At 40.7% G+C, this 16,400-nt stretch overlaps 1 protein-coding gene across 6 annotated transcripts in view; it reads right to left on the bottom strand.

The window, feature by feature from the left end:
- Positions 1-16,398, bottom strand: part of NME7 (NME/NM23 family member 7) — an 89,672-nt gene extending 73,274 nt beyond the window's left edge. For 4 of the 6 annotated variants that reach the window (XR_008578553.1, XR_008578551.1, XR_008578552.1 and 1 more), the window contains exon 1: positions 16,288-16,398. Coding sequence is in view for 1 of the 6 variants with exons in the window: in XM_054836242.1 (XP_054692217.1) it covers positions 16,288-16,290 (3 nt within the window). In the remaining 5 variants the exon portion in view is untranslated. Of the gene's footprint in view, positions 1-73; positions 176-16,287 lie in introns of all 6 variants that reach the window. The other 2 variants (XM_054836274.1, XM_054836264.1) reach the window with 1 other exon arrangement.
- Positions 16,399-16,400: the final 2 nt, after the last annotated feature.

Genomic DNA, 16,400 nt, shown 5'->3' with positions numbered 1-16,400 from the left:
GAGAAAATACTATGGGAGACATGCTAAGTTTCATCCTTGGCTTCTGTTCATCCTCCTAACAAAGGAAACTCACCAAGAAAACAATTGTCCAGAGCAGAGTGAGTAGAGACCAGCGATGACCTGTCAGGTGTAATCATGTTCAATCCACCACACTGCTCCAGACCAACACCGAGTCCTGAAAGTGGAAGATTTCGCAGTCCTTGACCAGAGAGCCCCAGCACTTCATTCCCACAAGAAATGGCTGAAACACTTCAGTCACTAGTGAAATCACATCACTATGGACAGCTCAAGTAATATCAAGTGAATCTATAAATATATTATAACTTGGAAAATTCTTGCTCTAAAGCATTAGTTTCCATTCATTCTGTACTGTACCCTCATCACAATCACACGTAGCCTCTGCTCTATAAGACTAAGCAATTAACCAAGCAATACCTAATGGGGGAGAAATAATTTTTCATAAGTTTTCACATCAGTGGAAAAATTATCTGCATTAAAAAAAAAAAAACCAGCAGTGACTGCGTGCCTTATATTTACATACTGATAGTTTTAGAATAGCTGTCTTTAGCTTAGTTTTTACAGCCCCTTTCCACGGTAAAATCTAGGGCCACTGAAATCAGTGATGTCAAGAGTTCACCTACTGTGAATATGGAAAGAATAATCTTTTTCTTTCTTCCTCCTTTTACAAGCTGCATGGAAAAACATTTGGATGCATGTGTAGGTTTTGCTAGCTTATGCTTTTTTGTTTATATTAGTATGTGTGAATATGTAGCAGGATGGCTCTGAGCACACAAGAAACATTTCTTGAACTACAGCTGAATTAAAACAATTAAATTTTGTACTTAGTTCTGAAAGTGATGGGGGAAGCAGTCATTCTTAGCTAGCACAGGACTAATTTCTAGAAGCTAAATCCAAGCATTTATTAAAGAACTGTGCTCACAAAAAAACTCTGCTGCAGAGGGAAATGGTTTGCCTGGAACATAGCTGCCAAGGAAGATCAAACCAGAGAGCAGAACACTTAGCAAGCTGGACAGGAAATGATCTCTTGTCTTGTAAACCTTTTAGATTTCCAAAGGGCTTCTGTTCTGCAGTAAAACAAAAGCAGATCTTCCAAATGTTTTCATGAGAAGCAACAATAGTAGAACAGAAGCTCAAGGACTAAGGAACTGTCATAGGAAGGTGGGGAAACAATTTTATCCCTCTGGTCTGAACCATGCAGAACATGAAGCTGGGAAAATCAAATCCAGATCGAAGATGTCCCCTGTTGCCATGCTATTTTACTATTCTGGGGTGAGTACTCCTGTCCTCTTCCTCTAGTTTTGACTAGAAATTTCATCCTAGAGTTTCTCTTACAATGGAGAACACAGGGAATCAGGAGCTATGGATTTTTTTTCTGCTGGTCATATGCATTCACAGACTTATCACAGTCTAAGGGAAGGACAGTTTAGATGATTCATCTCTCTATTATATGGGCAACATATTTTTACTAAGATTCTGCCTTTTGCATGACTTTCTTTTTTCAATTATACAGATAATTCTGTCCCATCAGTAAGCTTGAAGTTAGTATTTTTCTGCCAGTTTATTGCTTTATGCTTTTGAGCTGTAATCTCTGTGATCTGTAATTGACTGGAAACAATTGCCTGTGATTAAACTAGTTATCAGCCTGCAATGTATCATAACCCCTTTAGCTTACTACTCAAGGAAACTTCACATGAAACAGCATCAAAATATTTCTTAAAATTAGAAAAGCCTTGAGGTATCTAGAAAGTGCATCTTTACATGCTGTTAGCAATCTGGTCTCTATGAGGCTTATACACGCTATCAGGAACTTCAATATGTATGATGTATTTAACATAGGCTCACGGCCTGTTGCACACATATTTACAAGTTTAGGAGTCGTAAAGAATATCGCTACATTTTAAGTGGGCAGCTTCATGTCTGCTGCTCCTTCAATTTTCTCAGTGCCTCAGTGACTCTGAAATCAGACCAGAGACAAAAAGAATCAAAGAACCTGAATGAACTCCCAACAAAGCAATAAAAAGACTGCACAAACCTCAGTAAAAGCTGAATCAGAGCCAAAAGGATCCATCTTGATATCTGTATTCTATATTTTATAAAACTCTGCTGTCACAGGGAAAACCTGCAGTCAAGCACTGATCTTAAGAATCAAGCTGTTTCTATGAAAATTACTGGGAACAGGATGGACCAGCAGACAGGGATGACTGTCACATTGAATGGGTATTTCTCCTAATACACAAAAAAGAAAACATTCTGGAAAGATTGTCCTGAAACTTCCTAAAATTCTGGCAATAATTTTAAGAGAAACATTTCTTTCACAACCTGGCATCCTCAAACCAGGCAGGTGGCACTCAAAAATATTTTGGAAGAGCAAGAATATTTTTATGTATGCAAGTTTGCTGTCCACTCTTTTGGCAAAAAATAGAATTTGTTGAAATGGCCAGTCAACAGGTATCATTCTCCTTGTCCTTCCTCTTTGTAGCTTCTACAAAAAAAATAACTATTGCCATATGTCCATTTCTTAGAGAGATGTTGGCCTCATGCTCTTCAGACAGTGGGCTGAAGTTGGGGAGCTGACCAGCTGCCTTCATCAAGAACGTTATTCTCAGAATTGGGTCCAGAAGTTATTCTTATAGATACTGGCTGTTAGAGGTTGATCACAGATCTAAGTCCTGTTATGAATTATTTGAAACAGTTCCTCAAAGCTCATAAATCACCGATTGCTCATCTTCCAGACCAATCATCACTTCAGATTTAACTCTACCATGAGAAGACTTCTGCACAAATGAAAAGAAAGTGACTGATAAACTCCTAGTCTGAGGAGCAAGAGTCATGAATTTCAGCCAGATCTATCTCCACCGCTCGCAAAGGCAGCTACTCACAGTCTTACACTCCCCCAGCAGGCCACAAATATAAGCATTGGCACGGTATCACCCGCTTTCTTAAGAGCCCCAGAAATACTTTTTGATTGCTTTAAATGGTTCACTGTTATTAGCTTTCCTGTTCTCCCATTCTAACATCCAGCTAGCTTTGCTTATTTTCAGCTGAATGCTTTTAGGTGCATCTGTCTAGGGAACTGCAGGCCCGGCAGTACATCCAGCTTTCCAAGCGGCACTGAGTGCTCATGAATTGAGAACATCAAACAAAAAATGTAACTTTAATTAGCTTTAAAGATTGTCTCAACCAGTGGGTTAGAAATGCTTTTATTCCATGTAAGGACATCTTAAATGTGACAGTCCCCTGCAGACAAATCTATAAAGCTGAAAGAGGAAAATCAAACCCACTTAAAACAATTGCAATCTCTACAAAAACATTACATAAAATGATGAAGTCAAGACATTAAACAGGGCATGTCAAGCTAAATGACATTAGTAGATGTCAAAATATTTAATGAGCTTCCCTACTCCATTTTCACTTGGAGGGGAGGGGGTAGCAGAAATCATGAACAACATTCTTGTTTGCTAAATAAAGGTTGATGGAAGATAGAAAATGGGACTGCGATTGCTGTGTTCCCAGCTCTTCATGGACCTCAGTGCAATCTCAGACAAGTAAACTTAACATATTGTGCCTCCTTCTCTCCAGCTGTAACAAAATATTTATTATGGGAGGGCTTGCCAGACTCTGGGCACTAGTAAATAAAAGGGATACTTGTATTACAAAAGCTGTAAAGTGATTCTAGCTTATACAAAATACATGGCTTGACTTCTATTTATACAATCTATGCCTGGACTGCTACAGCGAGATGCATCTCAGAGAGCGACGGAGTGGTTAGCAAAATGGATGGTGTCACTTTATCACTGAGCAAGCCACTTGCTTTTTCATAAAACACGTCTATCTTCATAGTTTCCAGGTACTATATGCCCTTCAGTCTGACTGAACAAGGACAGGATGTTTAACTAAAATAGGCAACACTCTTAAGCAAATACACTTCCCAACCACTATTGTCTGCCTTTCTTCAGAACTCCTTGTCATCACTAAATGACAAGTACTTCTGCAAGCATGAGAAATAACGGGGCCTGGTTCTCCATACTCATGATTCTCATCCCTGACTGTTTTGATCACAGCTTCTCTTCAGCTCAGGCACTGAATAAAGGCTCATAACTACTTGGATTCTCTGATGTCTAACTAGGGTTGAACTCACACTGAAGTTTCTTCCCCTTCCCCATTCTCATGAAACCTGGAGGGACATCATTATCCCTCTGCCAAATCTGACTGAAATTTGTCAGTAAATTTCAAACTTACTGGAGAGGGGTGGGGGGTGAAACTTAGGACACAAGATAGCAGTCATACACACACAAGCAGACTGTGATCACATGAACTTTGGTTTTGAGGCAAACAGGCTGAAAGCGGCTGTATGAAGAATTCTATTTGCACACTACAAGTAATTTTCCATTATCAATAATTCTTTAAAAGAAAAATCTCCATTTGTGAAAGAAAAGAGAAGGAAAAAAGTGCAGAAGTAGCTAAGCCATTAAATGTTAACGATGAATTTGCAAGACAGAAACAAGAGACTTCAGACTTATCAGTGGTATTTAACAAATAACGTTCTGAGCAGCAAAAAGTGCTCTCATTTCAGCATTGTAATGCACCTTAAATCCCGAAATGAATCCTCAGCAGTGCATGCTTATTAAGTTGTGTTATTCAACCCATCTTCTACCTTCACAGTTCCTGTAATACAGGATATTTTCCAGGCAAAACTTAAATCCACAACACTGTGTAGATAGAGCACTCAATTAGCTCTGTCTCTTAAAACTCATTTTCCTCCTCCTCTTCTATTCATGCTTCTGACACACGAGCTGGTATAATTTTTAGAACTCCAATTTTGCAGCCCCCTCGCGGCTGTTAGACCTCCCACCACTTTCTCAACAGGCTTTTCTTTAGTCAAAAGAAAAAAAAATATTAAAAAAAATCAGAAGATCACTTTTCAAATGGAGAAACATCTGGCAACTGCAATTTCCATGACAATGTCTTGACTACAGATAATTCTCAATCTAAATCTTATATTCAGAAGCTCACTGGTGAATTTTGCAAGCATACCTCTTTTTATCCCTCCCCCTTGTAGAAAGCAAATCCTGCCTATTGAAAATTTCACCCAAATTCTATACAACTATTTCAAACTAATGAAGTATTAGTTAAATTATTAAAATTATTGTCTTTGGAAATCTATTGAGTCAGACACTTAGATTTTTACATTTACAACATTTACCCTGCTGCAAATAGGTGCTACTGCTTTTAGATCCACAGTTATCTGACTCCCAGTGTTACTTGTACCTAAACTTCTCAGATGCCTTTATATATGACTATCTATGTTCATATGGCTATTGCTGCCTGGACCATCTGTTACGAAGTAACATGGGGGATACTTCTGTCTCTGTAGCATTAACAAAGTCAATCTTCCTCATGGACAGGGATCCGAGTTCAGTAATCATCCTCATATGCTCAGAGGTCACAATGAACAGAGCTCTAGAAGGCTGAAGGCCCCAAATTTTCTTCTCAGATTTAGGAATCTACAATCCTACCTCACATCAGCAATATTATCTGGTTGTTCGGTGAATTTACTAAGCAAGAAATTTTCTTTTACTACTGGATTATGTAAATTCTGCAAGCTTCCTATGATGCTTGTAGGCATGATTAGTGTAACCTAGTCTTTCATTTTTTTTCCCAGTCTCTCATATATAAGAATCAAGAATTCAAATCCTCAACCATTAAATCCAATCCTCTGCTATTACATGTTATATTTAATTACTTAGTTACAGGATTCATGTTATTTTTCTAATTATGGAACACAATTTCTCTAAAACACATGAAGGATGCCATACTGCTGTTTACTGGTCTGTGAAGACAGATTTAGCTTTAGAAGACCAGCTAAACCTTGTCTTTAGGGGAATATGTCACCATTTAATGCATGTTACAAGATGCACTTTATAAAGCTGCAGATCACAAGTTATATTACTGTGCTCCTAATTACATGATCACAGGTAATTCCTCTAAGAGTAGTCAGTAGTGCTCAGCATGTGCCTATCTGCCTCCACTAACTCAAGAAGAATCTGACAGTGATTTTAGCAAAAGCAGAACTGTTCCCTGACTCAGAACAGCATTTGTAACACAAGTCACCTCACGTCATTACATCTGAGCATAAAGTTTAGGTGCTTTGCACCTAATCAGTCAGTAGTGGCAGAACTAACCCTGCCATGGTCAGCTGCTGAATGCTGGGTCTCTGACTTTGAACGATGAGGTTAGTGCCTGCATGTGATCCCAGAAAGGGAAGCAGGGCTACACACACATTGAGCTACCCGTGCACATCCCATTACACAATCCAACCTATATTGTACTTACAGGAAAAACACTTTTGAAAGGCTCAAAACTTGTCCCAACACTAAAGTTGATGGCAATACTCAAAAGTAGTCTTCTTTTGTACACATCGTTACTCTTGCAAAATTTCAACTTTCAATTTCCAACCTTTTTAGAACTAAAGCTCTTCAGAGGAACACTGATTTTTTTTTTTTTTAAATTAGGATTCTGAAATGTTTTCAGTATTTTTCCCCACACATTCTTATTCAAGTCTTCCATTAAATTTTCAAACTCCAGTAGAATCCGTCTCGGAAATTTCAAGTAGAATGGTTTAAATTTCAGGAAGTTATGAGCAGCTGGAAGTAGAGGTTTGAAAGGAAACACCTACAAATCCTGAACCAAAACTGTCAACAGCACTTCAAAGTAGTATAATGCCTACAGCATCTTTAGATTATCTCAGCTCATAATAACCTTCTGAAAAGCATTTTTAACAAGAAGTGGTTAGTTGCCTTGGAATCACAGCTAAGGGAGAGAGGGTCCTTCAGCCAGCCGATACCTCGAGCATTAGCACCCAGGAGTTTGTGTGAATGCTCTAAAGACCACACATGCTGCATCTACCTTGAACAGTCAGAGCTTATAACAGTCAAGTAACAATTTATGATCCTATGAAGTAGACACACAACTCTGCCGACACGTTTCTTATTCATTACTGTAGGTGCTTAAAGCAAGCATTTTGTCCGCACTACTGTTTAACCAAATGTTGATGTTAAAATACTATTTTTTCTCAGATTGTGTCAAATATTAATTCTAAGATGGTTAGACTAAATCCAGATTTCAGCTAGTACAGATGTTGTGGTCATATATCCTTCATTTTGAAGTCAGACTAGTGACAAGCTACATGCGAACAGAATTTTTCATGATAAAAGCTGGTCAGCAACTTCCCATTAGTAAAGCTGTCAAAAAGTAAAAACTTCTGTGGAGTAGAGGAAGCGGAGTCAGTAAGTATAATCACATTCTTAAGCTCTGCCAATCCTAACAGGCTTTTACAGGTTCATCTTATGAAGATTTGTTCTACAAATCAAGGATTTATTTCTCTCCCAGAGCACAGGACTTTTGTCATCACAGTTTTGAGCAGACTGTTATTCCCCAGAGATGCGAAGGTCTCTGCTAGATGCAGACAGTGACTAAGAGATTCCAATCCCATACACAGTTTTGGTCAAATTGCTTAGTCCCACCTTCATAGCTGCCCCCTGCATTAGTGCATTTGATGTTCATCACTTTTAGAAAAAGGTGGCTTTATTTCCCACTTTATCCATTTGTAAAATGGGAACAATCATCATCATTCCTTTCACAGAAGGAGAGCAAGATTTAATGGCTAAAATATCCATACTATTTAAGCATTATAAATCCCCCTTGCTTTTGCCAAAAACAGGGCAGAGGCAGTTCAGTTAGTTCATCCTCATTTCCTGCTTCACCGCAGCACAGGAACCAGACAGCTGTGAAAAGAGTCAGAACAGGCTGCTGATGCTGCCCAGCACGCTGCCTCTGCAGTCGCCACCAGGTACCACTGCTAGTCCAGAACGTCAGTAGCTGCAAGGATTGGATCCAGACCACAGTTCCCCCTCTCCTCCTCAGTGACTTGGGGATGTTCGGACTTAGAGGCCGTAGTTCAGTTATTAAAAAGTGTTTCGTAGCAGAGAACATCAGACAGGGCGAGGGCAGCATTGCTATTATCTAACTAGAAAATATATGCCATAATATAGTCCTGCTCCTAGATACTACAGTAACAGAAAGAATCTATAGAAAGGATAAAAAGAGGGATACTAAGTTTAGTGAAGGATCATGCTTAAATGTACACGTGTTCATGAGGAAGAACGGGTACACAGCCTCAAGCATGCATGCCCACATCTCCCCCCTTCCTATGTGTAGACCTCTCTTATATGTGGCTCTCTTTCCAAGTGTGTTAGAACATTCTGCAGAAAAAATGTGATTTTTAAAAAATAGTTAAGGTAGTTAAAATCATTGAAGAATCCCATGGAAAAAATATGCAATAGGCTGGCTGGAACACGTCTCCGGAGAAAGCCACTTCTTTGCAAATACAAGAGCACCATCTAGTGCCCAAAACCAGGTTGAGCACCTTGTTTAAACCTCAAGAATTAACTTCTGAAATGCTCAGAAAGAAACCGGCTCAGTTTGCTATCTCTTCCTAGTGCACTATGCCTCCAAATTAGTAACCTTGTAAGAGGACGTAGAAATTACTAAACGATAAAGAACTAATCACCACAGCATGGGCGATGAAGTCCTTTCACACAGGAAAACTGCTGATGCACGGGCACTTGGCCTCCTTCAACACTCAGCCTCCAAAAATGCCAATACCATGTGTTTTAAATGAGTATCAGAGTTGTCCACTCCAGGACAACTTACAAGGGCCACCTCACAGAAGTTTATCTCAGACTGGAAACTTATTTCTTTATAGACATTACCGTGAGGAAAAAAAAAGAATTTCTACCTTCCATATACGCTCATCTGATCAGGGGATATTCTCATTACATACCCAAATACTTGCTATGCTCTCATTCTTATAATAAGCTGCACCACTGTCTTCCAAAGCCCAGCTGTATAAAAATTTACTCCCTTTATCAAACCTTACATTGTTTTTTCCTTCCATTTTGTTGGCTGGGAGAGAACTACTGGGTTCCACCCACAAAACACTACTGAGTGACCAACCTTGGCATGTTGCTTAGGTACCAGTGCCTCTGGTTTCCATCTGTGTAAGGACACAAAATAGTTCGGGAGGATCAGGCCAAGCATAGTGCCTGCTTCCAGGAAAGAGTACTTTTGGTGATTATTCCTGGTAGCCGCAATTATAGTTAAAGGTCAATGTTCATGGAAAAAGCCCTCTTCATGGTCACAGCAATAGGCGTTCCCTACTACAACAGCTTCTCACCAGCCAGTTAATGATTAGCAGAATATCCCACCTGGATACACTAGATCACCATAATATTTTAGAAATCGACACTAAAATGTTCAACTGAACAGCCAAAAACACTTTTCAGAGGCTCACTATTCCCTTGGCTTAAATGAAACTGGCACTACTGACCAGAAGAAGATAAAAGGTTCAGGTTTTAGTATTTAGCCGCTGACAGTCAGGGGTTGGAGGACATGACACATGAGATGAGGCTGAGAGAACCGGGCCTGCTCAGGTTGGAGAAGAGTAGGCTGAGGGTGATCTTACTGCTGTCTACAACTACCTAACTGGAAGACACAGAGTAGATGGAGCTAGACTCTTCTTGAAGGTGCACAGTGATAGCAAAAAAAGGCAAAGGACACAAATTGAAGCATGGGAAATTCCAGTTACATATTAGGAAAAAAAATATACCAAGAGGGTGGTCAAACACTGGAACAGGCTACCCAGAGAAGGCGTGCAATCTCCATCTTTGGAGATGCTCAGGACTCGCCCGGACATGGCCAGGAGCACGCTGGTCTGATTAAACCTGTTTTGAGCAGGGAGTTGGACAGGATAATCCCAGGTAGTCCCTTCCAACCTAAACGATTCTGTGATTTTTACTGTCAGCTTGGTGGCTCCTTGCCCAAAGGTAACGTACATCCTTCCAAGCTTCTCCAGAGCCTACCCAATGTATATTGGGTTCATACATTAACATGGGTGCAGATGTGCTTTCAAAAAATTAAGAGCTCTGGCACAACATTCTTAAGTATAAATTTTATTCATATCAAGTTGGCCTGGAACAATTCTCTAAATAACCACTGGCTCTGTCGTCAAATCATATTATTTTTTTATTGCCAACTGAAAAGAAAGTTTGTAACTTTTCTTCACTCCTGGCAACAGTTCACTGAGTAATTCCTGAATTTCTTCAGTTTCTGACAATATTAAAAAAAAAAACAAAACAAAACAAAACCAAAAACCAAACCAAACCCAACATACAATTAGAACAGATGTGTCAAAGTTATTAAGAACTGCACCTACAACTCTACAACTCTGGGTGTTAAAGAGAGAGTAATGTGGATTTTATCATTAGGTAATGCTACATATCTTTGCCTTTCATACTGCCAACTACTTGAGCCAATTAGTCAGAAGAGCCATCAATGCATCTAAAATTACTTTTAGAGAAATGGCAATTTCTGCAAGCCAAAGCCAAGACTTGGCTAGAGTAGGAGGTAATTTATCCCATGGATCCTGAACCTGTCAAAATTATATATATAGGGTGGTATTTTATGTAGTATATAATGTCATACAGATGACATCAAACCCAAACCTGGAACATTTTGCATTGAGCAATCAAATATATCTCACAGGAAAGTTATATTTTTAGCAGTTTTCATTTGGCTGACACAAGGTCAAAGATTCTGTTATTTTATCAGCTACATCTTCTGTAATGTACATAGCCTATCTGCTCAAGAAGCAAATTAACAGTATTTGGAAACCATGTCATATTTTTGATGCTCATACGAAGACTCATCATGCAATAAGCATTTAAAGGCTACCTGATAGCATTTTGCTTATTTTTCCCCTCATATTGCATACAATGTTTTACTTTTCCCTGTGATCAAATGCTGCAATGATAGCTAGCCATTAGGCAAGGAAACGTGCCTTTGTGGTTAGTTCTGCCATGAGGGCTTACAACTGAAAGGGTCGGGCCACTTTGCACCTGAAAAAAATCAATGTAATCATCAGCCTGCACTCTAGTGAAACTGAGTCTTGTTTTAAGACCAGGGAAGCAAATCTTCTCAAGCATTAGGAAAGTGTCTTTTGGGGAGATTTTCATCTTTTCCTGGAACAGTTAAAAATGCCTTTTCTTTTTTTTAAAGGAAAATTATCTTGCAACAAAAAGTACATAATTTGAAAATTATTAAAAGAAAAGTTAACATGCACTTGTTCAGGAAAGTCTATTAGCAGGAAAGAGTTTTCTCTGTTTATATGATCAGCTCTGAATGACAGCTCTTCACCAAAGCTATCCCAACTTACTAGCTAATCCAGTATGGTTGAGATTACTGTTTCCCAAATAAAACCCCTGTAAACCAAGGTATATTCCACAGCAGCCCCATGAGCTGTATTGCCTTTAAAAGGCTTCAGCTGAAAATCTGATCACACCATGATATGATAAGACCATGGGGAACCCAGGACTCACTGCTGTCAAGTTATAGAAATGGCTGATTCACTTCCTATTTTCTAAGATCCATTTTCCAAAACATAAGTCTTTTCCACTGATGAATCAAAGCATTTTTTAAAATTACTCATTTTTCTTCCCTAAAGTCTAAACTGAAGATTTCCATGTTGATAATCTCTAAACTGGGTGTTTTACCAATGAACTATGATAAAACCAACAAGAAGCATATAACATACCAGTTGTAAAATTTCTGTTGAAGTGAGCTGAACTGCTCTTCTCCAGATATATTCAAGATTGTGGTCAAAATTACAAGACTGTGACCTCTGGCAACCTACCCCAGGAGAATTTACTTCATATATATTTTCCCCCAAGTCTGCAAAAAGAGCTAAGGTAATTCCACCAACCATGTGCTTCTACATCCACAATATCAAAGCCCGTTGGCATCATATTAGACAAGTCGCCTGGCTTTTATGTGCCTTGATTTCTTAGGGGCAAGATGGAAATAATATTTGGCTATCCTGTTGTTCAAAGAGTTTTTGTAATGTAGTCTGCAGTTGTCAGGTGTGCGGGGTTAAGAATAACTGTTTTAAAGAGTGGAGGGAAAGGAAATCATCCAACTGCACCTGTGTACAGCCTCTTCAGCTGCAATAAGGCTCTGTATCTGTGTGACATGCTGCTTGCATACAGAGGCCATTGTTCTCTGGCAAATGCTGTATATCTGGAAAACTTTCATAGAATCATAGAATAGAATCACAGCATGGTTTGGGTTGGAACCTCAAAGATCATCTAATTCCAACCCCCCCTGCCACGGGCAGGGACACCCTCCACTAGACCAGGTTGCCCAAAGCCCCGTCCAACCTGGCCTTGAACACTGCCAGGGATGGGGCATCCACAACCTCTCTGGGCAACCTGTTCCAGTGTCTCACCACCCTCACAGTAAAGAATTTCTTCCTAACATCTATCTAAATCCACCATCTTTCAGTTTAAACCCATTACCCCTTGTCCTATTGCTATACACCCTTGTAAACAGTCCCTCACCAGCTTTCTTGTTAGGCCCCTTCAGGTACTGGAAGGCTGCTATAGGGTCTCCCCGGAGCCTTCTCTTCTCCAGGCTGAACAACCCCAACTCTCTCAGCCTGTCCTCATAGGAGAGGTGCTCCATTCCTCCGATCAGGTTCGTGGCCCTCCTCTGGACTCTCTCCAACAGCTCCATGTCTCTCCTGTACTGGGGCCCCCAGAGCTGGACGCAGTACTCCAGGTAGGGTCTCACCAGAGCAGAGGGGCAGAATTGCCTTCCTTGACCTGCTGGTCACACCTCTTTTGATGCAGCCCAGGATACGGTTGGCTTCCTGGGCTGCAAGCGCACCTTGCTAGGTCATGTTGAGCTTTTCATCAACCAACACCCCCAAGTCTTTCTTCTCCTCAGGGCTGCTTTCAATCCATTCTCCGCCCAGCCTGTAGTTATGCTTGAGATTGCCCAACCCACATGCAGGAGCTTGCATTTGGCCTTGTTGAGCTTCAAGTGCCAGGGTGCACCAAACTCAATAATAAAAAGAAACTAACGTTGTTAAGAGGATTGTCTAATATGTCTCTGCATGTGATTACATGAAAGGCACTGTTAAAGAATAATGCATTCCAGCAGCCAAGTGAGACAGCACATCTCAGATGGAGACAAGCAAGTTTCCCTTTGGGAATTTACTGCTCATCATCCACAGCTGCCATGTGTCACACATGTACAATCAAGATGCCAGAATGCATTAGAGCCGATTTGAAATACTGTCATCTGATGACAATGAAAACTGTTTTCCAATGATTAGCAGATCTTTAAGCCAAAGTGCTGTCCATAGAAAGACAAATAACTGTAGGATATTTCAGAACATTTCTCCCCTTACCTTAGCTTCCACCACAGTTATGTGCCTAGTTTTACAATACACACAACTACTTCCAGTGCGCTGCTTCCATATGACTGAAGTATAGGATCTACCACAAATACACTCCAAACTGATTCCACTAAAAATTATTACATTTTTCTTTCTGTGGCCACGATATGACTTGTAACTTTTTTTTTCCTGAGTAGGTATATATATTAAAATTCATGCAATCTATACAGCTGACTGGAAGCAACACAATATTAAAGGCTGGCCAAGCTTTCTAGCAGAAAATTCATTACTTTCAGAATATAATTAGGTTCCTGAGGCTAAAATCCAGCTTGTAGATATGTGAATCCACCAGAAAGAGTCTTTTATTTTTTTTGATTCATTGTTCCTAAGAAAACATGTTTTAAAAATGTTTGAGATGGATCAGGTGTGTAGAGGCGTGGTGTCCAACAGTCACATAACTTATCCCTTTCCCAGGATGCTGTGTCCATTCCTAATTGGGCAGCACACATTCCCAAAACATCTGTTTTCCAGCTACCAAATTGTTCTTACTGTATTTTAGGAAACTGGCAGGAGGAAGGGTACATGAGTGGGAAAACTGGTGACTTTGTAAGTATAAAAGAAACAAACAGGACTCTGTAACACTTGAAAGGCCAGAGAAAACCAAAAGAGAGAGAGCACTCAGGGTACTGGAGAAGGGCAAGAGACACAGTCAACTTAACTGCAATCTTTGGGAAGACACTGGAATGAATTATTAAGCAGTCAGTCGTCGACCATCTAAGAAAACAATATGATAATAAAAAAGCAGATAATGTGAATTGGTTAAGAAGAAATCTATTTCTAATACAGTGAGCAAAGGAGAAGCCATAGATGTGACAAACTTGGCTTTGATTGGGCTTTTAATCTAAGTCACCTGAGAGTCTAACAAGCTGAGTAGGGAATTATGGCCTAAACTGAAGAGCAGTTATGACTACTATATGAATAAATAATTAGGAATACTTCTCTTGCAAATTAGGAGTCAAATGGGGTTCCACAATGATCTGCCACACACCTAGCTTTATTTCATATTTCCCTTATTACACTGACAATGAAACTGAGAAAGTGGACTTTCAGAATCTGGGCTAACTAAGGTGGGAAAGATCGCAAGCAGTTTACTAAACAGGACTCAAAATGATGATCTGAAAATTCTATAGAGATAGATGCAAAGTACTACAATGATGATCAAGAAAACAAATTCAAATACAATGGGAAAAACTAGACAGACCACAAAAACACAGGTAAAAAAATCTGAAAATTACAGTGGGTTGCAGTTAGAGAGTGAGAGTGCAATGAGGTACAGCTGGGAAAAAAAGGATGGCAAACTTGGCACTATGAATATCTAAGACACAAGAAACAAGTATTTTGCTCTGCTCAGCAGCAGTGAAACACACATCAGTTGGCAAACAATGTAAAGATTAAACACCACATTTAGAGAAAACTGCAGACAGAGTGGAAAAAAATCTAACTTTAAAAACACATGATCAATAGGAAAATACTAAAAGAAAAGAAATTATTTAGTGTAGAATAATGTGAAAAGAGGAAAGGGCAAAGTTATAATATTCAAGTTCTTCTGCACATAAAAGAAAAGAAATGGAATAAGTTCATACCCACCAAGGACTGAACAAGTAATCACTGGCATCGTTTGCAGTATGGAATGTATTAGGAAAAAAGCTCAGTGAACTATAAAAATGATCATGTAATGGAATTATATCAACAGATCATGCAGCTCCTGTCACTGAAGGCTTTTCAAAACAAATTAAACAAATTCACCAAGAAACGTTTTGTTAGAGGTTGCTCTAAGATTCAACACCACTTTAATGAATCAGTTAAATTGGTGTCATCTCAGATATAAAGGGAGATCAGAAACACATCGCATTCATAGTGACAGTCAACTGCAACAAAGCAAATGTTTTACCTAAGTGACACCTGTGTGAACTCACAAAGCAGGACTTTTGCCGATGTGAATAAATTCAATATGGGAAGTGAAAATTACAGTTTTGCTTGGATTAAGCAAAAGACCTGTAAGTCTTGTATTTGAAAATGAACAGTGGCGTTCCTACTTAAGTTGCAAATGCTGATCTTGAGTTTGTGTTCTGAAAGCAAGGTGTAAACAAAGCTGCTACACGGGCCAGAGGAGCTGGGGCATATCTGAGCTGCTTGAGGCAGATATTTCAAGCTGAGCACGCTAGCAGGTGCATCGGCCAGGCTCTTACACTTATCTTGCATACGTGCTTGAGTACAAAATTCGATTCAAAGTTGTTGTGTTTTAATCAGCTTTGCAACACTGGTTTTTGCATACCATTTCCAGCAAAGGGGACTCAGTCAGTTGCTTTATCAGTGCAAACTGCTTTTTCACTAGTGCCCCCACAACGACATCCTGTCATCTTCTTTGCATTACTAAACAGAAGATCCAGGCAAGAATAGAGACTGTCGCACCCGAAACGTATCCTCTTCTTAAAATTCACCAGCTGCCTTCCCGCTGGGTCCCTCATGAGTCTTCCTAATCCAGGGCGGCTTGGAGGCGCAAACAGCTTTCCGTTTGGGTATCAACGAGACCTAACGGCGGTTTAAAGTTACCCGCTCACTGCGCCTCACAAGAGCTCTCAGAAAAGAGCGAGAGGAAGCAAAGGCCGGGGCAAACCTCGAGCCGAGGCAAACCTCACCGGCGCCCACCGGGCCGCGCGGGCGGGCGGGGGACAGCGGCGGCACCTCCCCGCCCCGCTCACGCCGCCTGCACACCGGGGAGCGCAGCCCCTGAGGGGAGCCCTGGGCGGGCCCCGCAGCCGGTATTCCGGCACCTCAGCACCACCCGCCCCAGGGCTGAGCTTCGCCCTGCCGCCCGCCTCAGCAGCGCCCCCGCATCACGGCGCGGAGCTGCCGCCACTGACTCCCGCCCTTGCTCGTTTCGGTCCCCCCTCCCTCCCGGCGGCCCTCACCATGACGATGGCGGCGGCAGGCAGCCCTCCTCACCCTGCTGCTGCGAACGCGACGTGACGCCACGAGAAAACGCGCCCTGGCAACCGACGCCCCGCCCCCATGCGCGGCCCAG

The sequence above is a fragment of the Grus americana genome, chromosome 1 (assembly GCF_028858705.1).
Source record: "Grus americana isolate bGruAme1 chromosome 1, bGruAme1.mat, whole genome shotgun sequence".
Classification (NCBI taxonomy): domain Eukaryota; kingdom Metazoa; phylum Chordata; class Aves; order Gruiformes; family Gruidae; genus Grus; species Grus americana.
Note: the sequence above shows the minus strand (reverse complement) of the source record. Positions and strands in the feature narration are given on the sequence as shown.